Raw genomic sequence first — 25313 nt, forward strand, 5'->3', positions numbered from 1 at the left:
ACTGAATTTATTTGAACTTTATTTGGCCCATCAGGATGAGCAAAATCAGATCCAAGCTACAGAAATGAACCATTAAGCGAAAGGACGCAGAGCAGAGATTCCGGGAAGGCTTCCTTGATTCTCCAGGCTTCACCAGGCGCTTCTGCCACTCCAGAGCAGGAGAAGGAGGAGCTGCACTAGAATCTGCACTTGCAGAGATACGCACGTGTGGACGCACAATTCTCGTCGTTCCAGTTCTTATAACCTGGGCAGAAAAAGGAGACATTTTGCAGGGATACCCTCAGAGTCCCAGGAGAGGCTTTCCATGGCTCCTCCCCCCTTTGCAGGGGGACCTGAAGGTACCACAGGGGAAGAACCTCCCTGGCTAAAATGGGCTTGTGATTCGGCCGATTGTTGTAACCCAGATAGCCAAGAAATCAGGATAAATTGCTTGAAAGAGATCTATACGAGTCTCCCTTTATCCCTCTGTTGGTAAATATAAAAACAACTCAAATCAGGATACGGCAAGCAGGCTTTGCCTGTCAAGCTCTGCTCAGCCACAAGAGGGCAGCCAAGGACCTGAGAATTTGGTCCGTCCCTTTGGCAGGTCAAAACTGGGTGGAGCCTGGATTTCACTGTCATGTGACTGTTACATGGACGCTTTTTTCCCCATTTGCTAAGGACATCCCTGGATGATGGGTGTGGGAACCAGTATACTGGCTTGCAAAGAGGCCCCTCAGTTAAGCCACTTAGCTTGCACAGAAGAGCATGGCCCTGCTGTGGTTGCAGTTGTGGTACCCTGGCCAAATTGTATCATCGCTGGCTGGGACTGTCTTGACTGTCAATAGGGAACTCTGCTTGTAGGATGGATGCAACCGAGGCTGGTAGCCTCACCTGCACCATCTCTACCTCACCGCAAAGTATGGTAGGAAAATGATATTTAGATATTTCTTCTGAGTGCAAGATCAATATAACATCTGGAAAATTTAACTAACGGAACAACCATAGGACTTGCTCTAAAATGCCCAGATATGTAGAGTGTTCTCTTGAATGAAATACAAAATTAACACTTTAAAAGGGGCAGAAACATGGAGTCCGATGGTACCAGTTGAATATGGGATTAGCCTTATTGAGCTTTCTACTCCCCCTGCCAACCTAGACTTGTGAGAACCCATGGAACAGAAGTTGCTTTCAGAACTTGTGGGAGCTTCATCACTGGAAGCTTTCCAGAAGAGACTGGACTGCCATCTGTCAAAAATAGTGTAGGGTCTTCTGGGTGGGGGTTAGACTAGATACCTACAAAGTTCATTCCCACTCTGTTAGTCTATATCAGTGATGGCTAACCTTTTTGCCATCGCATGCCAAAAGCGTGGGGGAGCATGGGGGAGTCACGCGCATGCATGCCCACCCCCATAATTCAATGCCCCCCCATGCATGACCCCCTGTGCTCCCCTTGTTTTTGGCACACAATGGCACGGGGGGCACGGTAGTCCCATTTTTCACCCTCCCCAGGCTCCAGAGGCTTTCTAGGACTCGGGGGGAGGGCAAAAAACAGGCCTTCCCCACTTTCCCAGAGGCCCTCTGGAGGCTGGAAACAACCTCTTTCCTGACTCCTGGTGGACCTGGAAGGCCCAAAAATCAGCTGGCCGGCATGCGGATGTGCGCTGGAGCTGAGGCAGGGCAATGCTTGTGTGCCCATCGATCTGGCTCCATGTGTCACCTGTGGCACGCGTGCCATAGGATCGCCATCATGGGTCTATATTCTGTATACCTGACTCCTCAACTATGTTCAACACAACACATTCAGCCAAGCCAACTGCACGTCTTGTAACTATATTCTCAAGAAATACCAAGCTTGGGCTTCCGGTGGATGGCATGGCAAGATTGGATACGAGGAGCAGTTCTCCACGCTCCTGTGCTGAGTTGTCCCCATTGGGGGGGTCCAAAAAGAACCAAAGCTGGCCTGTAGGGGTGGTGAAGCAAAGCGGAGTCCCCTGTGAAGTCAAGGAGAGCTCTAGCTCTCCTGTCTGACCCAGGGTTCTTTTTCCCTCTCAGCCATGGCAAGGAAAAGAGGCAGCCTAAAGATGGCTGCCACAAAGCTGGGACTACCGAGGAAGAGCTAAAACTGGTGCTGGAGCGAAGTAGTCAAGAAATAGATGCAGACAGAGATAAAGATCCTTACATTGCCTTACACAATGTAAGCCACCCTGAGTCTTCGGAGAAGGGTGGGATATGAATGTAAATAAATAAATAAATAAAAAGATCCAAGAGAGGAATATGGGAGGCAAATCAAAAAAAGCATATCAATTAAAGTACTGAAACGGACAAGAGATGATGGATAGAAAGGAAATGATATTTCCTTTTTGTTGTCGTTCTGATTTGCTTTTCTTCTTCTTTCTCTTTCCTTTATTTTGTAGGTTGGTGGCATGATTAGAAGTTAGATAGGATAGAAAGAAAACATTTTTTAATAAATGGGTTACATGATTAAAAAATAAGAGATAGAATAAGAGAAAGGGGAATATTAGTGTATACATTTTTACATAATAAAATAAAAGCAATAACAAGAGAAAACATGGAATAATTGAATAATGATAGACTATAACTTAATATAAATGTGTATTATTATTAGAAATATATGTGGGTTGAATGTAATAACTATGATTAGTTCTACTAGTTTTATTTGTATTAGAATGTGTGACACCCAGGTGCCACACTGTTCACGCATTGATATGTATATGTAAAACAAACAAACAAAAAACCCCGTGAAACAAAAAAAAAATACCAAACTTGGCTGTTCTATCAACCATCTTTCAAATCGTTTACAGGGAAAGCCCAAGATATTCCCACAGCTATGAAAGTGCATCGTGAGTTGTGCTGTTGTATTCTTTTTTTTCTTTCATATTTTAAGACAACAGAGACAGGCAATTGGGGAGACAGGTGGTTGCCCTTAAACCAGCTGAGGTGTCTTGAGGTCTTCTTCAAAAGGAAGAAGAAATAACAGGTTGAGAAGAAGGCTCCTGGCCTGGAAAGAAGAAGGGAAGTTGGGAGAGGAGGAGTAGAAGGAGTGGGCTCAGTTTCAATTTGGGAAATGGATGGGGTTGGCCTCAACATTGTGTTTCTGTGACAGAGATTCCATAAACAGCCATTAAGGCCATTATGTGAGAGTAGCCACATTGGGCCACCTTAGTTTCAAAAATATCTCCTGAGTGAAAGGTTGGATCAAGTCCACTGGCATCCAATAGAAATCGTTGTGATGAAAAAGTGAAAGAAATTTGATGCAAAGATCTGTCTTTGTCCTGCCCTCCTGACATCTAGAGTTTAAGTGCTAAGGGATTTCTACTTGCATGAAGTTGGGGTGGTGGGATTGAGGCAGGGGTGAAATGCTCCCGGTTCAGACCGGATCACCCGATCTGATAGCGATGGTGGTGGATGGTTTGGAGAACCGGTAGCAAAAATCCCTGCTCCCCCCCGCCCCGACCAGCTGAGCCACGCGATCATCAGAGGTTTTGTTTTCTTACTTTTAAAAGCATTTTTTCTTTGGCCGAAGAGATTGTAAAAAAATACTTTTAAAAGGTTCTGGCGATCAGGCAACTCAGCTGGGATTGTCAGAACCCTTTAAAAGCATTTTTTCTACAACCTCTTCGGCTGAAGAGGTTGTAAAAAAAAAAGCTTTTAAAAGGCTCCTCTGGCGATCCCAGCTGAGTTGCCTGATCATCAGAGGCTTTTAAAAGCATTTTTTTACAACCTCTTCGGCCGAAGACATTGTAGAAAAAATGCTTTTCTTTTATAAAAAGTTTTATTTTTACAATCATATCAAATAATTCATCCAATGTACAGTTATATACAATTAGTTGGGCTTGCCCAGTCACCACCACCCTTTTTAACACAAGTAAAAGAAGGTAGAAGAGGGAAGAGTGATAGAAAAAATGCTTTTAAAAGTAAAAAAAAAAAAAAGTTGGCCACGTCCACTTAGTCACATTACCCCCCCCCCCAAAAAAAAACCCATGCCCACAGAACTGGTAGTAACAAATTTTACATTTCACCCCTGGGTTGAGGTCAGTGGGAGTCAGTTCTTCCTTAGGTCCCCCATGTTTTCTCCAGAGTTCACATCAGCTTTCAGGAAAATATTTATTCTGTATTTGAATAACGATCCCTTGTGTATTAAGTTTTAATAATAATAATAATAATAATAATAATAATAATAATAATAATAATAATAATAATAATAATAATAATAATAATAATAATAATAATAATATTTTAATTTGTATACCGCCCTTCTCCCGAAGGACTCAGGGCGGTGAACAGGCAGATAAAATATAAATACACACAATAATTAAAAACATCCCTTAAAAACTAATTTAAATGCCCAAAATGTTAAAAAACGTACTCCCCCGTAAAATAACAAAATTTTAAAAACCCATCCAATAAAAATAAAAATCAGGCTAGTCCAGCCATACGAAATAAATAAGTTTTAAGTTCGCGGCGAAAGGTCCTAAGGTCAGGTAATTGTCGAAGTCCGAGGGGAAGTTCGTTCCACAGGGTCGGAGCTCCCACAGAGAAGGCCCTCCCCCTGGGGGCCGCCAGTCGACACTGTTTGGCTGACGGCACCCTGAGGAGTCCCTCTCTGTGGGAGCGTACCGGACGATGGGAGATAGAAGCCGGCAGTAGGCGGTCCCGTAGATAGCCCGGTCCTAAGCCATGGAGCGCTTTAAAGGTGGTAACCAATACCTTGAAGCACACCCGGAAAACAACAGGTAGCCAGTGCAGTCTGCGCAGGATAGGTGTTATGTGGGAGCTCCGAGACGCTCCCTCAATAACCCGCGCAGCCACATTCTGGACTAGCTGAAGTCTCCGGGTGCTCTTCAAGGGGAGCCCCATGTAGAGAGCATTGCAGTAGTCCAGGCGAGAGGTAACGAGAGCATGAGTGACTGTGCATAAGGCATCCCGGTCCAGGAAGGGACGCAACTGGCGGATCAGGCAAACCTGATAAAATGCTCTCCTGGAGACGGTCGCCAAATGGTCTTCAAAGGACAACCGACCATCCAGGAGCACGCCCAAGTTGTGTACCTTCTCCATCGGGGCCAATGATTCACCCCCGACAGACAGCCGCAGCTGCAGCTGACTGTACCGAGGTGCCGGCATCCACAGCCACTCCGTCTTGGAGGGATTAAGTTTGAGCCTGTTCCTCCTCATCCAGGCCCGTACGGCTTCCAAACACCGGGACAGCACTTCGACAGCTTCACTGGGATGGCCCGGGGTGGAAAAGTACAGCTGGGTGTCATCAGCGTACAGTTGGTATCTCACCCCAAAGCCACTGATGATCTCACCCAGCGGCTTCATATAGATGTTGAACAGGAGGGGTGAGAGAATCGACCCCTGCGGCACCCCACACATGAGGCACCTGGGAGTCGATCTCTGCCCCCCTGTCAACACCGTCTGCGTCCGATCAGAGAGGTAGGAGGAGAACCACCGATAAACGGTGCCTCCCACTCCCAACCCCTCCAACCGGTGCAGCAGGATACCATGGTCGATGGTATCAAAAGCCGCTGAGAGGTCTAATAGGACCAGGGCAGAGGAGTAACCCCTATCCCTGGCCCTCCAGAGATCATCCACCAGTGCAACCAAAGCTGTCTCCGTACTGTATCCGGGCCGGAAGCCGGACTGGAACGGGTCTAGATAGACAGCTTCATCCAGGTATTGGGGTAGCTGACATGCCACCACACTCTCTACAACCTTCGCCGTAAAGCGAAGATTGGAGACTGGCTGGTAGTTCCCTAAAACAGCTGGGTCCAGGGAAGGCTTCTTGAGGAGGGGTCTCACCACCGCCTCTTTCAAGGCCGCGGGAAAGACCCCCTCCCGCAAAGAAGCATTTGTAATCCCCTGGAGCCAGCCTCGTGTCACCTCCTGAGTAGCCAGTACTAACCAGGAGGGGCACGGATCCAGTAAACATGTGGTAGCGTTCAGCCTACCCAGCAACCTGTCCATGTCCTCGGGAGTCACAGGATCAAAGTCATCCCAAACCACCTCAACAAGACGGGCCTCAGAACCCTTGCCTGGATCTACCCAATTTTGATCCAATCCGTCCCGAAGCTGAACGATTTTGTCGTATAGATAACCGTTAAACTCCTCGGCACGCCCTTGTAGGGGGTCCTCCCGCCCCTCCTGTTGAAGGAGCGAGCGGGTCACCCGAAACAGGGCGGCCGGGCGGTTATCTGCCGACGCAATGAAGGAGGAAACGTAGGAACGCTTCGCAACCCTCATTGCCACTAGGTAGGTCCTACTATAGGACCTAACTAGTGTCCGGTCAGCCTCAGAGCGGCTGGATCTCCAGGCACTCTCTAGGCGTCTTCTCCGGCGCTTCATCTCCCTCAGCTCCTCGGAGAACCAAGGAGCTGGTTGAGACCGACGCCGGGTCAGAGGCCGCAAAGGCACGACACGGTCCAAAGCTCCAGCCGCGGCCCGTTCCCAGGCCGCAACTAGCTCTTCAGTCGAGTCGTGGGCCAGGTGTTCGGGAAACGGCCCAAGCTCCGTCAGGAACCTCTCCGGGTCCATCAGGCGCCTGGGACAGAACCAACGCATTGGTTCCATCTCCCTGCAGTGGTGGGTAGCGGTCAGAAAGTCTAGACGAAGGAGAAAATGATCTGACCATGACAAAGGTTCAACAACTAAATAATTTAAAACCAGATCATTAGACCACTGGCCAGAGATAAAAATCAGGTCTAGGGTACCTCCCCTGACGTGGGTAGGGCCGTCAATTAACTGAATCAGGTCCATGGCCGTCATGGAAGCCATGAACTCCTGAGCTGCCGAGGATGCTACGCCGGCTGATGGCAAATTGAAATCCCCCATGACCAACAGTCTGGGAGTTTCAACTGCCAGCCCGGCCAGCAACTCCAACAGCTCAGGCAGGGCTGTAGTCACGCAGCAAGGAGCCAGGTACGTGATCAACAAGCCCACCTGAGTTCTACGACCCCACTTCACGAAGAGAGATTCACACCCAGCTATCTGAGGCACAGTGGTTTCCCTCGGCTCAAGACTCTCCTTAATGATAACTGCCACCCCTCCACCCCTACCCTGGGCCCTCGGCTGATGGAATGCTCGGAAGCCTGGTGGGCACATCTCCACTAGGGGGACCCCCCCTTCGGTGCCCAGCCAGGTCTCCGTAATGCCCATAACGTCCGCGGTCCGGACGTTTAGGGTTGTGATTGTGATTGATTTTTAATTAACTTAGGCAGGTGCTAATTTTTCCCTTGTATACAGTTGCCAAAGAGTGAGTATTCCAAGAAGGCTCAAATGGGCCCTGACTCTTGGAAGTCAATCCTTGGCTCCCTTCCCTCCACCTTGGGTTACCTGAGTCTTTCCAAAGTTCAACACAATATTCATTGTTCCCACTGTTGTTAGGCTCTCCTTGCTTCCATGGCAGGTAGCTGTTTCTGGATCTGTCTGTCCACTGCCAACTGCGTTTCTGTAATGACAGGGAAGCCACATTATTCAACTGAGGAAGGGACTCTGACACTGCAGGACCCAGGTAGAGAGAAGAAGGGTTGGCAAGGATCAGATCGATTCTGTCTCTCTCTCCCTCTCTCTCTCCCCCTCCCCCACCTCCCTCCCTCCCTCTTTCTCTCTCCCCATCTCTCCTTCTCTCCATCTCCCATTCCCTCCCTCCTCCCTTCCTCTCCCCTTCTCCCTCTCGTTTTCTCCCTCTGTCCCTCTCTTTCCATCTCCCTCTCTCCCTCTCTTTCCCCCCACTGTCTCTCACCCGCTCTCCCGCTCTCCCCCTCTCTCGCTCTCCCTGTCTCCCTGTCTCCCTCTCCCTCTCTCTCTCCCTCTCCCTCTCTCTTCCTCTGCCTCCCTCCCTCTCCCTTTCTTTCTCTCCCACTCCTTCTCTCACTCCGCTCCATGTCTCTCTCCATCTCCATCTCCCCCTCTCTCCATCTCCATCTCTCTCTCCTTCTCTCCCCTCTCCCTCTGTCTCCCTCTCTCTCTCTTTCCCTCCCTCCCCTTCCCTCCCTCTCTCTCCCTCTCTCTCCATCGCCCAGTCTCTCTCCCTCTCCCTTTCTTCCCTCTCCCTCTCTCCTTTTCTTCATTTCTCCTCTCTCCATCTCCATCTCTCTCTTCCTCTTCCTCTCTCCTGTCTCTCCATCTCCCCTCACTCCCTCTCCCCTCTCTCCCCTCTCCCTACTCTCTCTCTCCCTCCCTTCCTCTCCATCTCCCTCTCTTCTTCTCTCTCCCTTTCCCCCTCTCCCCCCACTTTCTCTCTGTCACTCCCTCCCTCCCTCCCTCTCTTTCTCTATCTATCTAGTTGATCTTAGTTGATCTGAAACAACTAATCAGGGTTAAACTTAATGAATTCTTGGATAGGTGATGATCCAAGAAAAAAATTCTCAGAAGAAATTAATGCATCAAAATTAATGAGTCTTTGGTTGGGAGACCACCAGCAAAACACTAAATTGATATGATGATGAGACAAACATACTGAAGGAGCAAAGTGATCAAACTAATATTGGCTATTTGCTTTTATTATGAATTGCTTATGCTATTATTTATTTGCTACTGATTAAACCAGTATTTGCTGTTTGCTTCTGATATGATATACTGCTAGAAATCATTTGTTATGAATTGAGCTTCGTTATTGGCTCCTGCTTATATTATTGTACAGTGTCAGAAATTAGTTGTTAGGAATTAATTCTAGTTTAGTAATTTGTAGTCTTGATACTGGTTGGCATTATCTCGCTTCCGTTCTTTGCTAGGCACATCCTTGAAAATATAGAAGAAATTCCATTACCCAGGAATAAAGGAACCGGAGCAGGGAGTTTTCCTGCCTCATACAGTAGATAGTACCACATTAGGGAGTCACCTGAAAGCCTTTAGCAGAATAAACAACTTGGCCAGAGAGGGAAATCGCCCCGACATAGGGCTATAGGGTTGTACCCTGATGAACGTATCTTTTCTTTTATGTACACTGAGAGCATATGCACCAAGACAAATTCCTTGTGTGTCCAATCACACTTGGCCAATAAAATTCTATTCTAAATTCTATTCTAAAGGAGACAGAGACAGGGGTCTGAACAAAGAAATCTTTGAAGATGAAGACCCACGTTGGTAATGGATCTTTGTCCCTGATTGGGTAAACTTTGCCTCTCATGGGGTAAAATGCATATAATACTCGTATGTTTTGGAAATAGTGTTCATCCAGTTCTTTTAGCTTTGACCAAAAATAAAAAGCTGTTACTTTTTCCAAGCCTCGTCTTGAGTCTCACTCTCTTTGGCAGGGAAACTTCTGGGACCTTACAATACGAAGAACGGTTGCAGGAACTGGGTCTGGCTAGTCTAGAGAAAAGAAGGACTGGGGGGGGGACAGGATAGCAGCATTCTAGTATTTGAGGGGCTGCCACAAAGAAGAGGGGCGGTCAATTTATTTCCCGAAGCACCAGAAGGAAGAAGAAGAAACAATGGATGGAAACCCATCAAGGAGAGAAGCAACCTGGAGCTAAGCAGAAATTTCCTGACAGTGAAGACAATCAACCAGCGGAACAGCTTGACACTAGAAGTTGTAGGTGCTTCATCCCTGGAGCTTTGTAAGAAGAGACTGGACAGCCATTTGTCTGAAATGGTACAAGGGTCTCCTGCTTGAGCAGAGGGTTGGACTAGAAGATCTCCAAGGTCCCTTCCAGCTCTATTCTACTCTGATTCTTGTTGGAGGATCCTTCAGAAAAAAACCCCACCTTAGAAACAGTACAAATGAATTGACGAACATTAACAGTAGAAAAGGACCTACTTTCTGTGGGTCATTCAGTCCAATCCAGACATTTCCATCACTTTTGAGATAGTCGGAGACGTATTCGGCCAACTCAGTTGACTCTTCACTGCCATGGATGGAGGTGAGGTGGCAGCCTGGCTTGTGTTTCCTGCAGAAGGTCTGGGAGGGAGCAACAAGGGAGAAAGGCACTCGTGAAGGAGACAAGCAAGTGTGTGTGTGTGTGTGTGTGTGTGTGTGTGTGTGTGTGTGTGTTAGTTTGTGAAAATGAGACACAAGTGAGCCACTGTCTTGACTGTGTTGACTCCCCTCAGATGCCATTTCTAGATTCTGCAGCTCTTGAACAATTCTTGATTCAGCAGGTAATCTCTCAGATTCCCATCACTTCAGAGACCAAGGAGGTCTGAAGATGCCACCAGAGTTGCCAGGGAAACATCAGGAAATCTGTTGTCTAGATTATGGTCACTCAACCCTGAGGCTCAGCGCTGCCCAACAGATGCCAGCCATGAAAGCCCACAGCAGTATATAGTCCAGAGAATACTTGCGTTTCAGGCTGTCCTAAAATGATGGTCTTTGCTACCTTTTCATGCACAGAGCCTAGTGACCCAGCACTTCAGCCCAGCCAGAGGGGGACTTGAGGGGCTGTGCTTGGCTATCTCTGGACTTCTCCTCTGCCTGAACTAGGATGTTCACAGGCACACCAGCACTTCTAACCTCGGCATCGCTCCAGTTCTTGTGTTCATTGAAGACCTTGTAGCAAAACCCATTCTCGGGGAGCCAATCAGGGGGACAACAACAGCCTTTGGCTCCTGTGTGGGAAGAGAAGAAGCTCAGTGAGAAGATGGCCAAGAGAAAAGAAGGAAGAGGAGGAGAGGAGGGGGAGGGGGAGACAGCTGAGTCTGCAGAATATTCTGAATCTGCTGAGTTGCAAACCTCCTTGAGGGCAATAAATTGAAACTGACTTTCAGCTGCACTTGCAGAATGTTCAAAGTTCATTTAGGGTTAGGCTTAGTTAATTTTTCTGGAAGCTGCATGCCTGGTGTGAATCAATTCACTTGAGCTGGTCCCGAGTCTTGGAGCAGAGAGAGAAGGGGTTGGGGGTCTTAATTGCACAATAAGCCCAAGAGGGATAAAAGCAACTTCAGGGAGAGGGAGTGTGGCGGGAGGGTGAAATCAGGAAGGGGTTCAGAGGGAAGAGGATTGGCCCCTCCGGACATGAGAGACCCTGTTCAAACTCACCATTTAGGGAGAAGGCCACGACCAGCAAGCCCAGGCTGACAAAGACGAATCGCCCCATGGTCTCCCTTCCTTCCCTGCAGAGAGGATCGGGGAGGAAAGGAGGGTGAGATGGGTGGGAAGGCCAGCCTGTGACCAAGCTGGGAGATCCCACACTTTGCACGCTTTCCCTTCTCCTTCCTTGGTCATCCAGCAGCCGTGGTGCAGGATCCAGCAGTGGATCCTGCATTGCCTGGAAAGGATCTCCTGTGCATCTCTTTCTCTTCCCCAGAGACCCCTTGCTCCCTGCCTCCTGCAGACCCCCTGCTGCAACCTGGACGTTGCCAGCAGCCCCTGCAAGAGGTCCCTTCAGATGGAGAGAGAGATCTGCTGCAGGGGCCTCACCTGTCAGGTACCCTCAGGTGGGGGAGCCCCACTCACCTGTCCCTTTGCCTCCACAGGAAACAAGTCTGCTCAGTGGCAACTCCAGGCTTTTCCTCCAGCAACAGGAAGGGAGGCATTTATATACAAGACAAGATGTGGGGTTGGTCTTTTTATGAGGTTCAAAGGGGAAAAGAAATTTCTTTGCTTCAGAAGGGACTTTTTCCCCAGGAAGTTCCTTGTTTGCACTAAAGATTTAGCAACAGGTAAAAACATTGACTTCAATGAATGAATTGGCAATGAATTGGACTTAAATATTTGTTTATTTTCTTTAAAGCTTTTATAAAGCTGCCCACCTCACATTACATCCTTTAACACAATAAACATTGAAAACAGGGCATCAAAGTGAACTTCCTCATGCAGCCCCTCCTTAAATCCTCTTGCCCACCCTATCCTAGCCCATCACTGGGGGAAGGAAATAGGTTTAAGGGCTTTTCTGATGGTTAGGAGGGCAGAGGCCTATAGCATCCCAAGGGGAAGGATGTTTGCAGAAGTTAGATTTCTATGACACAGTAAATGGACTGAGATTGGTCTACAGATTAACAGAGTTGGAAGGGATCTTGTAGGTCGTCTAGTCTAACTCCCCGCCCAAGCAGGAGACCCTACATAAGGGGTGAAATACTCTGGATTTGGACTGGATTGCCTGATCCGGTAGCGATGGCGGCAGGTGGTTTGGAGAACTGGTAGCAAAAATCCCTGGCCTCCCCCTCTGCCCCAGCTGAGCCGCGCAATCATCAGAGGTTGTTTTTTTTTTTTTTTACTTTTAAAAGCATTTTTTCGGCCAAAGAAAAAAATGCTTTTAAAAGTTAAAAAAAAGCCTTGATGATTGCACGGCTCAGCTGGGATCGTCAGAACCCTTTAAAAGCATTTTTTCTACAACCACTTTGGCTGAAGAGGTTGTAAAAAAAAAAGAAGCTTTTAAAAGGCTCCTCTGGCGATCCCAGCTGAGTTGCCTGATCACCAGTACCTTTTAAAAGCATTTTTTTAGTTGCCAGAAGACAATGTTTGCTAGGACAACCTCTCTGAACTGGCCATCTTGGGGTCCAACTAAGATCCTTGGAGTGAAGAGAGACAACCGAGATGCTATTTTTTCAGGATTCTGGGGCTCCTAACGAGGACCCCCAAAATTCCCAGAGCAGCAATTTAGTTGGCTTGTTGGCAAGCTCAGCATTAACAATTGATGGAGACAGCACCACAAAGGACTGACACAAGCCAAAAATGGCCTTCTTCCCTTGGAAGGAAAACAAGGAAGAAGAAGAAGAGAAGGAACAAGGAAGTGAATCCTTCTGTCAATAGGCCACAATGGCTCCCTCTTTCACAATCATGGAGGGGGAGGATTTATTAAAGATTCATCTGACATTAAGCAGCAACAGGGTGAAATCCGGGTCCTTCAAGTCCTGATGACTAGGCAGTAGGAATGAGTGCAGGGACTGGAAGGTGGCACCAGCCAACTCCCTGACCTGGACTTTATTACTGATTTACCTCCAGTCCAAGTCCAAATCTCCAAACTGTTAGTAGTGGACCTTTTTACCCAAAACGATAAATGTCGTCTCTTGAACAGTCTGCCCACTGCCAAAGAGGCAGCTCAATTCTTTTGTGGCCATGATTTGGCATCACAGAGGCCTGGTTGCAAGACTTTGGTCTGACAGGGGCAGTTCATCTGCTTTCAGGTTCTAGAAGGCACAGTTCCATCTGTTGTGACTCTGGCCCCCGAGCCTGTCCTCATGGAGGAGGATGACTCTGAGAGTGATGGGGAGGAGCCGACAAGGCCTTCCTCTCCAGGATCCTCCTCATCCCTGGCACCACCCCAGGTTCCAGCTGCAGGCCCGGAGGAGGAGCTGACAAGGCCCCCCTCTCCCGGACCCTCCTCCTCCCCGGCAACGCCTCAGGTGCCAGCTACAGAAGATTAATCTTGGATTGACCCGAGGCAGCGACGAAAAGATAAGCGTGCGCAGCAAAGGAAGAGGTGTGGCAGGCCGAGAGATTGCTGAGTCACTGATCCCCACCCCACAGGGGATAAAAGTGGGTGGAGTTGCCATCTGGCCCTTGTGATGGACATAAAGCTACCAAGTGCGAACTGCAGATCAGTCGTTTGGGAGTTAAAGGCCTGGACTGTGCAAAGGCTTTCTTTCTGTGAGCTCTTGGCAACGGATCTTGGACACGTGGGCTTCTGTCTCCGTAAGAGATAAAGAACTCAGAACTTGGCAGGCCTTTGCACTGTAGCTGCCAAGTCTTTCCTTCACTACCAAAAATCAGGTCTGTTGCAAATATAAAGGATTGTGGGACGCATATCTCTGCGTCTTCTCTGTGAAGTGGGGAGGGGGAGAGAACATCATCTTTTAAAGGTCCTGTTCAGTCCCACAACTCTATCAAACATGGTCAGGCTGAGAAAGACAACTAGATGCTGCAGCAGAATATGAGATGTTACTGCACCTGCTTTCTTAGGTCCTCTGAGAAGCTTCATGCAAACTTTGTGGGAGCTTCTAAGGTCAAAATGTGTTGAATACCAAATTTGACGAGTTTCTAAGCAGTCAAGTACCAAGATACCACTATATCTCGCAAGAGACCTGCAGACCTCCGTAGATAGCAAGGGCCACCAATTGCTGAAGGGGACAAAGTGTGATTGTCTACCAATTTCCTGGTTTCTACTAGACTCTCTAAGAAGCTTGATGCAAAGTTTGTGGGGCCTTTTAGGGTCCTGGAGCAGATTAATGGTGTGGCCTTTGCGTTGCAATTGCCACCATCCCTGATGGTTCTTCGTGGATCATTACTGGTCCAAGAAGCCCCTTCCAGCCCTTTATGCTCACAAAACCCACAAGACATCAAACAACCCCTTTGGCTCTGCCAAAAATGAACGGAGCTAGTCATGCCAAGACTGAATTTATTTGAACTTTATTTGACCCATCAGGATGAGCAAAATCAGATCCAAGCTACAGAAATGAACCATTAAGCGAAAGGACGCAGAGCAGAGATTCCGGGAAGGCTTCCTTGATTCTCCAGGCTTCACCAGGCGCTTCTGCCACTCCAGAGCAGGAGAAGGAGGAGCTGCACTAGAATCTGCACTTGCAGAGATATGCACGTGTGGACGCACAATTCTCGTCGTTCCAGTTCTTATAACCTGGGCAGAAAAAGGAGACATTTTACAGGGATTCCCTCAGAGTCCCAGGAGAGGCTTTCCATGGCTCCTCCCCCCTTTGCAGGGGGACCTGAAGGTACCACAGGGGAAGAACCTCCCTGGCTAAAATGGGCTTGTGGTTTGGCCGATTGTGGTAACCCAGATAGCCAAGAAATCAGGATAAAGTGCTTGAAAGAGATCTATACTAGTCTCCCTTTATCCCTCTGTCAGTAAATATAAACACAACACAATTTCTGGAGCGTGCGCACTCAGCCATCCAGTTGTTAAACTGGTAGGATCCCATCCATCCCTGGAGAGAAGAAGTGGAAGGAGTGGGCTCCGTTTCAATTTGGGAAATGGACGGGGTGGGCCTCAACATTGTGTTTCTGTGACAGAGATTCCACAAACAGGCATTACGGCCATTATGTGAGAGTAGCCACAATGGGCCACCTTAGTTTCAAAAATATCTCCTGAGTGAAAGGTTGGATCAAGTCCACTGGCATCCAGTAGAAATCGTTGTGATGAAAAAAACCCAGTGAAAGAAATTTGATGCAAAGGTCTGCCTTTCTCCTGGCCTCCTGACATCAAGAGTTGATAAATATTTCATATGATTCGAGATGTTGTTGGCTTTACACCATGTTAACAAGGGCTGGGTAAGACTCAATGTGCTAAAGGGTCCCTACTTGCATGAAGTTGTGGGGGGTGGAGTTTGAGGTCAGTGGGAGTCAGTTCTTCCTTAGGTCCCCCATGTTTTCTCCAGAGGTCAGACCAGCTTTCAGGAAAATATTTATTCTGTATTTGAATAATGATCCCTTGTGTATTAAGTTTTAGGGTTGTGATTGTGATTGATTTTTGATTAACTTAGGCAGCTGTTAATTTTTCCCTTGTATACAGTTTCCAAAGTGTGAGTGTTCCAAGAAGGCTCAAATGGACCCGACTCTTTGAAGTACATCCTCACCTCCCTTCCCTCCATTATTCCTAATTCCCTCCATGAGGTTTACCTGATGGGCTCCAAAGTTCAACACAATTTTCATTGTTCCCTAGGTTGTTGGGCTCTCCTGGTTGCCACATTAGGTAGCTGTTTCTGGATCTGTCTGTCCACTGCCAGCTGCGTTTCTGTAATGACAGGGAAGCCACATTAATCAAGTGAGGAAGGGACTCTGGCGCTGCAGGATCCAGGTAGAGAGAAGAAGGGTTGGCAAGGATCAGACTGACTCTCCCTCTCTCTCCCCTCTATCCCTCCCCTCCCTCCCTCTCTCTCTCTCCCTTTCCTTCCCCTCTCTCTCCCTCCATCTCCCTCTCTCTCTCCCTCTCTCTCTCCCTCCCTTTTCTTCCCCCTCCCCCTCTTTCTCTCTTTCTCCACTGGTGATGATCCAAGCAAAAACTTCTCAGAAGAAATTAATGAATAAAAATTAATGAGATTTTGGGTGGGATACCACCAGCAAAACTGATGATGTAAATAAATTGATGATGACGATAATGATGAGACAAAAACATTTGAAGAACGGTTGCAGGAACTGGGTCTGGCTTGCCTAGAGAAAAAAAGGACTGGGGGGGCATGATAGCAGCATTCCAGTATTTGAGGGCCTGCCACAAAGGGGAGGGGATCAATTTACTTTCCAAAGCACCAGAAGGAAAGACAAGAAGCAATGTATGGAAACTAATCAAGGAGAGAAGCAACCTGGAACTCAGGAGGAATTTCCTAACATTGAGGACAATCAACCAGCGGAACAGAAGTTGTGGGTCCTCCTTCACTGGAGGTTTTTAAGAAGAGACTGGGCAGCCGCTTATCTGAAAAAGTATACGGTATGCTTGAGAAAGGGGTTGGACTAGAAGATCTCCAAGGTCCCTTCCAGCTCTATCCTACTCGGATTCCTGTTGGAGGATCCTTCAAAAAAAAAATCAAACAGTACAAATGAATTGACGAACGTTAGCAGTAGGAAGGGACCTACTTTCTGTGGGTCATTCAGTCCAATCCAGACATTTCCACCACTTCTGAGATAGTCGGAGACGTATTCGGCCAATTCAGTTGACTCTTCACTGCCATGGATGGAGGCGAGGTGGCAGCCTGGCTTGTGTTTCCTGCAGAAGGTCTGGGAGGGAGCAACAAGGGAGAAAGGCACTTGTGAAGGAGACAAGCGTGTGTGTGTGTGTGTGTGTGTGTGTGTGTGTGTGTGTTAGTTTGTGAAAGTGAGAAAAGAGCCAGGGAATCTGATTGCATGGTCCTAGCCACTGTCTTGACTGTGTTGACTCCCCACAGATGCCTTTTCTAGATTCTGCAGCTCTTGAAGAATTCTAGATTCAGGAGATAAATTCTCTGATCCCATCATTCCAGAGGCAAGGAGGTCTGAAGATGCCACCAGGGTTGCCAGTGAAACATCAGGAAATCTGTTGTCTGGATCAGGATCACTGAACCCTGAAGTTCAGCACTGCCCAAAGGATACAGACTATGAAAGCCTACACCAGTATATAATCTAGAGAATACATTTCAGAATATCCTAAGATAATCATCCTTGCTACCCAGTTTTCCTGAAAATAAGACCTAGTGTGATTTTTATGTGTGCACCTAATATAACCCCCACCCCAAAATAAGCCCTACTTAAGAGCCTGCACAGCTGGCCGCTTGCCCCTTCTGTCTGGCTGCTCACGGTGCCTCGGTGGTGGTGGTGGAGCTGCCCCATGCGCCCCACACCAGCTTACCTCAGGACTCCTGCATCCAGGCCATCCACACCCTCATACCTACCTTGTGGTGGCAGCACCAGCAGCCATGTGCAGCAGGAGCCCATGTGTCCGCCAGTCCACTTCTTCTGCTTGCTCAAGGCTTCAATGAAGACCGAGCAGTGAGCTGGTGCCAAAGCCATAAAATGAGGCAGGTGTGGAGACATGGTTGGCCTGACTGCAGAGGCCCTGAGGTAAGCCAGAGCAGGGCATGTGGGGCAGCTCCATCCCCCTGACCTCGTGGTGATGGCACTAGCACACAATGTGGCCTCCTGCCCCACCACGAACAAACAGAAAAAGTGGGGGGGAAATAGGACACCCCCTGAAAATAAGACAAATTCCTTGTATGTCCAATCACACTTGGCCAATAAAAAATTCTATTCTGTTCTATAAGCCCTAGTGCCTATTTTGGAACCTACAAGAAAATAAGAAAATGAGATCTTATTTTCAGGGAAACAGGGTAACTTTTAATGCACACAGCCTAGTGGGCCTGCACTTAGGCCCAGCCAGAGCGTCTTGGGGACCGTTCAAGGCTCTGCCTAGACTTCTCCTCTGCCTAAAATAGGATGTTCACAAGCACACAAGCACTTCTAACCTCGGCATCATTCCAGTTCTTGTGGTCATCGAAGACCTTGTAGCAAAACCCATTCAAGGTGAGCCAATCACGGGGACAACAACAGCCTTTGGCTCCTGTGTGGGAAGAGAAGAAACTCAGTGAGAAGATGGCAAAGAGAAGAGGAGGAGGAGGAGGAGGAGGAGGAGGAGGAGACCCAGCTGAGTCTGCAGAACATTCTGAATCTGCTGAGTTGCAAACATCTTTGAGGGCAATAAATTGAAACTGACTTTCAGCTGCATTTGCAGAATGTCCAAAACTTGGTTAGCGTTAGCCTTGGTCATCTTTCTGGAAGCTGCATGCCTGGTGTGAATCAATCCACTTGAGTTGGTTTATTATTCAGCAAACCACGCAAAACCAGAAAATGGGATCCTTCAAGAACCAAATTAACCCTGTTTAACTTTTGCACACTTGGAACTCTGGTGCCAAATGTGAACCTCCCTGAGCTGGTTGGATTTAGCAACAATCATCCTTACTTTGGTTAAAATCCATCCTGACCACTGCAACGTGCTTTATTTGGGGCTACCCTTGAAAGTCTCCTGAGATTGCAATTCCTGCAGAAAGCAGCAGCCAGGCTGGTCCAAAGCCGGGGGATCATGTGGTTTTGTCCTAAAGGATCTCAACTGGCCCCTGGATGCCCCAAAAGTGCTGAACCCTAAACAGCATAATAGCTGGCTATTTTGGGGTCTGTCCCCCTTCCACCCACTGCCCAGGAGAGGCCCTTCTGAAGATGCCCTTGCTAGATGCTCAGCTCCATGGGAATGGGTCCAAGGCCTTCATTAGGTTCACAAGTCTGAATTTTGATTGTGTTAGTTTTGCTTTATTTACTATTAGTTTGTTGAGATTCTCAGTCATGGTTGTCCCAAGGGTGCTTTTTCAGGAGGCAACTGGACTTCAAAAAAAAAAAAAAAGGACGTTTGGGACCACCATGATCTGGATGACTGAGAATCTCTACTTTGGAAAAGGGAAAGTGTGAATCAGGTATTAGACATCAAGAAGAGCAAGGTATCCGAAAAGAGAAGCCACCTTCTGGTTGGTGATTCAATTGTAAGGGATGTAAATTTAGGAAAGGATATGGACGTTTTGAAAGAGGTTAGGTGTGTGCCAGGTATTACTGCCAGCAGAGACAAGAGACGTAATCTTAAGAATTTATTTATTTATTTATTTATTTATTTATTTATTTATTTATTTATTTATTTATTTATTTATTTATTTATTCGATTTGTATACCGCCCTTCTCCCGAAGGACTCAGGGCGGTTCACAGCCAATAAAATACATATAAAAGACATATCAAACAAGTTAAGAACAATATAAAAAACTGATTCAATTTATGGCCAATAAAAACTAGAATAAAAATAAAACCCCATTTAAAACTTTAAACATTTAAAAATCCCATTTAAACATTTAAAACCCCATTTAAAACCCCATTTAAAACTGCATTTAAGCTCGCCCTGCGCGATGAAACAAAAGCGTCTTCAGCTTGTGGCGAAAAGTCCAGAGGTTGGGGAGTTGATGAATCCCCAGAGGCAGCTCATTCCAGAGGGCAGGAGCCCCACAGAGAAGGCCCTCCCCCTGGGGGTCACCAGCCAACATTGTTTGACCGACGGCACCCGGAGGAGGCCCTCCCTGTGGGAGCGCACAGGTCGATGGGAGGCTACTGGTAGCAGTAGGCGGTCCTGTAAGTAACCCGGTCCTATGCCATGGAGCGCTTTAAAGGTGGTAACCAGCACCTTGAATTGCATCCGAAAGACCACCGGGAGCCAGTGTAGACCGCGCAGGAGAGGTGTCACATGGGAGCCACGAGGTGCTCCCTCTATCACCCATGCAGCCACATTCTGGACCAGTTGGAGCTTCCGGGTGCCCTTCAAGGGGAGCCCCATGTAGAGAGCATTGCAGTAGTCCAGGCGGGATGTGACGAGAGCATGAGTGACTGTGCAAAGGGAAGCCCAGTCTAGAAAGGGACGCAACTGGCATATCAGGCGAACCTGATAGAAAGCTCCTCTGGTGACGGCTGTCATATGCTCTTCTAAAGACAGCCGTGCATCCAGGAGGACGCCGAGATTGCGGACCCTCTTCGTGGGGGCCAACGACTCGCCCCCAACAGTCAGCGATGGAATCAGCTGGCTGTACCGGGCTGCCGGCATCCACAGCCACTTGGTCTTGGAGGGGATGAGTTGGAGCCTGTTTCTCCCCATCCAGACCCGTACGGCCTCCAGACACTGGGACATCACTTCGACAGCCTCGTTGGGGTGGTTAGGGGTGGAAATGTACAGTTGAGTGTCGTCAGCGTACAGATGACATCTCACCCCAGAATGCCAGTAAGGACTGTGATGTTGATGCTATTATACATCTTGGCACAAATGATCCGTCCCAAAAATATGTACTTTCTGTGCAGAATAATTTCCAGAGCTTGGGGTATGAACTTAGTAGTATAGGTTGTAGGCTTATCTTTTTAGAGGTTTTATCAGTATATAAGGAACAAAAAGGGGAAGGCCAGCAGGTAGTTGAGTTTAATGTGTGGCTAAGGGAGTGTGTAAAAGGGAAGGATCTGGTTTTATTAGTCATGATGTCTGCAGCTGGTCCAATGAAAAACTGTACAAAAGAGATGGTTTGCATCCATCAAAGAAAGTGACTGAGCTACTTGGCATTAAATTCACAGATTTTTCTGGATAAACATTTAAACTGGACAGTGGGGACAGAGAATTAATTGATACAGAACATTTCTGTCCCCAGCAATCTAAAATTAATAGGGATATCAATACAGGTAACATAGATGTTTGTGTGGGTAAGATTATCAACCTTCCTGTCAAGCTAAACCAAACATTTAATAGTGAGTGGCATACCACGTGCACTAATCAAACAGGTGGCAAGAAAGTAGGGGCAGTCAGGCACAACACAGGTTATGTAGACAGTAAACACAGGGTCAATCCAAATGGACTCAAATGGCTATACACCAATGCACAGAGTATGAGGAATAAACAGGGTGAATTAGAAATTCAAGTAAATGAGGGCAGATATGATATTGTTGCCATTACAGAAACTTGGTGGGATGAAACCCACAAATGGAACATACAACTAGAGGGATTTAAATTATTTAAAAGAAATAGACCAAATAAAAGAGGAGGTGGAGTTGCACTATATATATAAGAAATAACTACTGTACATCTCTACAGAAATAGAGCACAACAATGATGAAAATTATCTTGAATGTATTTGGGTCAATATCAAAGGGGGAAGAAATGACATTGCCATAGGTCTATACTATAGGCCACCCAACCAACCAGAGGAAATAGATGAACTTTTTGCTAGTCAGCTAACTAAGGTATGTAGGAAGCACATCACAATGTGGCTCTGTGGCTCAGACTGCTAATGCAGTCTGTTATTAACAGCAGCTGCTTGCAATTACTTCAGGTTCAAGTCCACCAGGCCCAAGGTTGACTCAGCCTTCCATCCTTTATAAGGTAGGTAAAATGAGGACCCAGATTGTTGGGGGCAATAAGTTGACTTTGTATATAAATATACAAATAGGATGAAGACTATTGCTAACATAGTGTAAGCCGCCCTGAGTCTTCGGAGAAGGGCGGGATATAAATGCAAATAAAAAAAAATACTAATGGAGGATTTTAACGACCCTGACATCAACTGGGAGACAAACTCTGCACCAATTGGAAGTTCCAGCAGGTTCCTAACGAACCTAGCAGACAACTTTGTTTCCCAAAAAGTAGAGAAGGGAACAAGGGAATCAGTCATATTGGACTTAATTCTCAGTAACAGAGATGAAATGATAGAAGCTGTTGAAGCTACAGGAACATTGGGGGCAAGTGATCATGCAATATTGGAATTCAACATTATGCAAGCATGAGTAGTAGAACAAAGTAAAAAAGATGTTGAGACCCTAGAAAGAGTTCAGAGAAGAGCAACAAAGATGATTAGGGGACTGGAGGCTAAAACATATGAAGAACGGTTGCAGGAACTGGGTATGTCTAGTTTAATGAAAAGAAGGACTAGGGGAGACATGATAGCAGTCTTCCAATATCTCAGGGGCTGCCCCAAAGAAGAGGGAATCGGGCTGTTCTCCAAAGCACCTGAGGGTAGAACAAGAAGCAATGGGTGGAAACTAATCAAGGAGAGAAGCAATCTAGAACTAAGAGAAATTTCCTGACAATTAGAACAATTAATCAGTGGAACAACTTGCCACCCAAGCTGTGGGTGTTCTATCACTGAAAGTTTTTAAGAAAAGATCAGATAACCATTTGCCTGAAGTAGTGTAGGGTTTCCTGCCTAAGCAGGGAGTTGGACTAGAAGACCTCCAAGGTCCCTTCCAACTCTGTTATTCTATATTCTACAGAATAGCTATACAATTTGGGATGGACAACCTTTGAATGGTGTGGGAGAAGGAACGGATTTCCAGAGGAAAAACTGAAGACTACGGGAACCATTAGCACTACTCAGGTGAGGACACAGAGAAACCTCCAAGGGCTTCAACGACCCTCTAAGAGGATGCAAATGACCATCTGTCTGCAAGGAATATAAATTCATTTTCTATGATTGCAAAAGTCCCGAGTCTTGGAGCAGAGAGAGAAGGGGTTGGGGGTCTTAATTGCACAATAAGCCAAAGAGGGATAAAAGCAACTTCAGGGAGAGGGAGGGAGGGTGGGGGGAGAGTGAAATCAGGAAGGGGTTCAGAGGGAAGAGGATTGGCCCCTCCGGACACGAGAGACCCTGTTCAAACTCACCATTTAGGGAGAAGGCCACCACCAGCAAGCCCAGGCTGACAAAGACGAATCACCCCATGGTCTCCCTTCCTTCCCTGCGGAGAGGATCAGGGAGGAAAGGAGGGTGAGATGGGTGGGAAGGCCAGCCTGTGACCAAGCTGGGAGGTCCCACACTTTGCACGCTTTCCCTTCTCCCTCCTTGGTCATCCAGCAGCCGTGGCCTGGAAAGGATCTCCTGTGCATCTCTTTCTCTTCCCCAGAGACCCCCTGCTCCCTGCCTCCTGCAGACCCCCTGCTGCAACCTGGACGTTGCCAGCAGCCCCTGCAAGAGGTCCCTTCAGATGGAGAGAGAGAGAGAGAGAAACACCAGAGGGATCTGATGTAGGGGCCTCACCTGTCAGGTGTCCCCAGGTGGGAGAGCCCCACTCACCTGTCCCTTTGCCTCCACAGGTAGCAAGTCTTCCCTCCAGTAAAGGGAAAGGAGGCATTTATAGGCAAAACAAGACGTGGGGTTGGTCTTTTTATGGGGTTCAAACTAAGGGGAAGGAAAATTTCTTTGCTTCAGAAGGGACTTTTTCCCCAGGAAGTACCTTGTTTGCACTAAAAATTTAGCAACAAATAAAAACACAAAAATTGACTTCCTGGCAATGAATTGGATTTAAATATTTGTTTATTTTATGTAAAACTTTTATATAGCTCCCCACCTCGTGTTGAATTCTCAGTCAAAAGTTAAAGCCTGAATGACCAAACCCAGGTATTTGAAAGTGGTTACCTGCTCTATTGTGTGGCCATTTAGATACCATGAATGAAGTTTTGGCCTTTTTGCAAAGACCATGATCTTTGTTTTCTGACCATTTATGTCCAGTTTATTGTAATTACAATACTGGGCGAGGGCTCGCAAAGCTCCTCTAAGGCCTCTGGTGTCCTGGAGTGGATGACAGCATCATCTGCATAGAGCAGAAGGGGGATGCTTCCGTCACCTATTTTGGGGTTGTGTGATTTGGTTTGTTTAGCTGTTCGACCATGTTGTTTATATAGAAGTTGAAAAGAAAGGGGGCTAAATGCACCCCTCTTTAAGCCTCTTGTGAGTTTTGACTGACTTTGGGAGGGACCCTTGCGTATTACACCTCCCCTTGAAGGATGCTTTAGTATGTAGGGCACGTAATAGATGAAGAAGCCTCTGGTCAATTGAGGCAGCTTCTAGAATCTCCCATAGCTTAGTCCTGCTAACCAGTGGTGGGTTTCACATTTTGTTGCTACCGGTTCGTGTGTGCACGCCCGCACATGTGCTTTGCTCACGTGTGTGCCTTCCGCACATGCACCTGGCCTCAAAACCATGTTTAAATAGGACGGCATAGAGCTGGGGCAGGTGGGCTGGCCCAACCACAATCTCCGCTACTGGTTCACCCGAACTGGTACGAACTGGCTGAATACCATCTGTGCTGGTAACCGTATCAAAGGCTGCCTTGAGATCTATAAAACCGGCGTATAATGATACAGCTCTATTTGATGCATATTTTTCAACCAGATGATGAAAAACTAAGCACTGATCTGTGGTGCCTCTCCCCTCTCTAAACCCGGCTTGCTCTTCAATGATCAAGTTCTCGAGATCCAGCCACTCCTTTAATTTATCTTGGCGGTGTTTGGCGTAGAGTTTGCTAGTTATATTTAGGAAATGTATTGATCTGTAATTGGCAGGGTCATCTCTCTTTCCCTTTTTAAAAATTGGGACAACAATTTCCAAGCCCCATCCTTGTGGGACATAACCTGGTGGAGTCGATTTAAGCGAATAGCACCACCAAAGCTGGAATCCACCCCTCCAAATTGTTCTTTAATAATTCAGCAGGAATGAAGTCCTGAAGCTCCTGCAGCCTTTCCATTCCTGAGTTGGCCAATGAGGGATTTGATTTCAGACTCTGAAACTGGAGGCTATTCAGGTAAATCCTGCATTGTATACCTTACTAGCAATTGCTAGGTCCTTCAATCTAACGGTCATAACATTAATATTTTTTTATAGATGTGGCAAACATAGGTTCCTCTTTTCCCATGGTCTTAGCCCACCCCATGGGTTCCAGCGAAGCAGCTGGCCTGCTTGCAAAGGCACAACTTCCACATACACAACACAATTTCCACATACTAAGGGGCACAAGCTCATCATGGGTTTTTTGTACAATTTAATCCATAGTGATCTGTGTGCTGGACCTGCAACTCCCCAAATCCTCACAAATGTTTAACTCTTGATTATAATACATGATAGATATAATATGAATCCTTTATTATTCTTTTAAGCGCCATATGCAGGTATATTCATTTCAATGCTGGATGCAGGTTCCCTGGATCCAGCATTGGATGCAGGTTCCCTCACAATACTTGACAACACAGTATCAACAGTAGAAACCTTCAAATTTCTGGGTTCTATCATATCGCAAGATCTCAAATGGACAGCTAACATCAAAAACATCATTAAAAAAGGACAACAAAGAATGTTCTTTCTGCGCCAACTCAGTAAGCTCAAACTGCCCAAGGAGCTGCTGATCCAATTCTACAGAGGAATTATTGAGTCTATCATTTGCACCTCTATAACTGTCTGGTTCGGTTCTGCAACCCAACAAGAAAAACACAGACTTCAGAGGATAATTAGAACTGCAGAAAAAATAATTGCTACCAACTTGCCTTCCATTGAGGACCTGTATACTGCACGAATCAAGAAGAGGGCCGTGAAAATATTTGCAGATCCCTCGCATCCTGGACATAAA

The 25313-nt window shown here is 47.0% G+C and overlaps 2 protein-coding genes across 2 annotated transcripts; both read right to left on the reverse strand.

The window, feature by feature from the left end:
* On the reverse strand, positions 1 to 11461 carry LOC131202386 (C-type lectin lectoxin-Thr1-like). The gene is made up of 6 exons (XM_058191318.1): positions 11396 to 11461; positions 10979 to 11052; positions 10454 to 10548; positions 9761 to 9901; positions 7333 to 7447; positions 1 to 244 (listed from the first exon to the last, which is right to left on the reverse strand). The coding sequence occupies exons 2-6, from the start codon at positions 11034 to 11036 to the stop codon at positions 177 to 179; spliced, it is 477 nt and encodes a 158-aa protein (XP_058047301.1). The 5' UTR covers positions 11037 to 11052; positions 11396 to 11461; the 3' UTR covers positions 1 to 176.
* A 2840-nt stretch (positions 11462 to 14301) lies between these two features.
* On the reverse strand, positions 14302 to 22636 carry LOC131202383 (C-type lectin lectoxin-Thr1-like). The gene is given in 5 exon segments (XM_058191316.1): positions 14302 to 14513; positions 15512 to 15626; positions 16463 to 16603; positions 17824 to 17918; positions 22579 to 22636. Coding segments are annotated over 5 exon segments (477 nt in total). The 3' UTR covers positions 14302 to 14445.
* Between the last annotated feature and the right edge of the window lie 2677 nt (positions 22637 to 25313).

This window comes from Ahaetulla prasina, chromosome 7 (assembly GCF_028640845.1).
Source record: "Ahaetulla prasina isolate Xishuangbanna chromosome 7, ASM2864084v1, whole genome shotgun sequence".
Taxonomy (NCBI): Eukaryota; Metazoa; Chordata; class Lepidosauria; order Squamata; family Colubridae; genus Ahaetulla; species Ahaetulla prasina.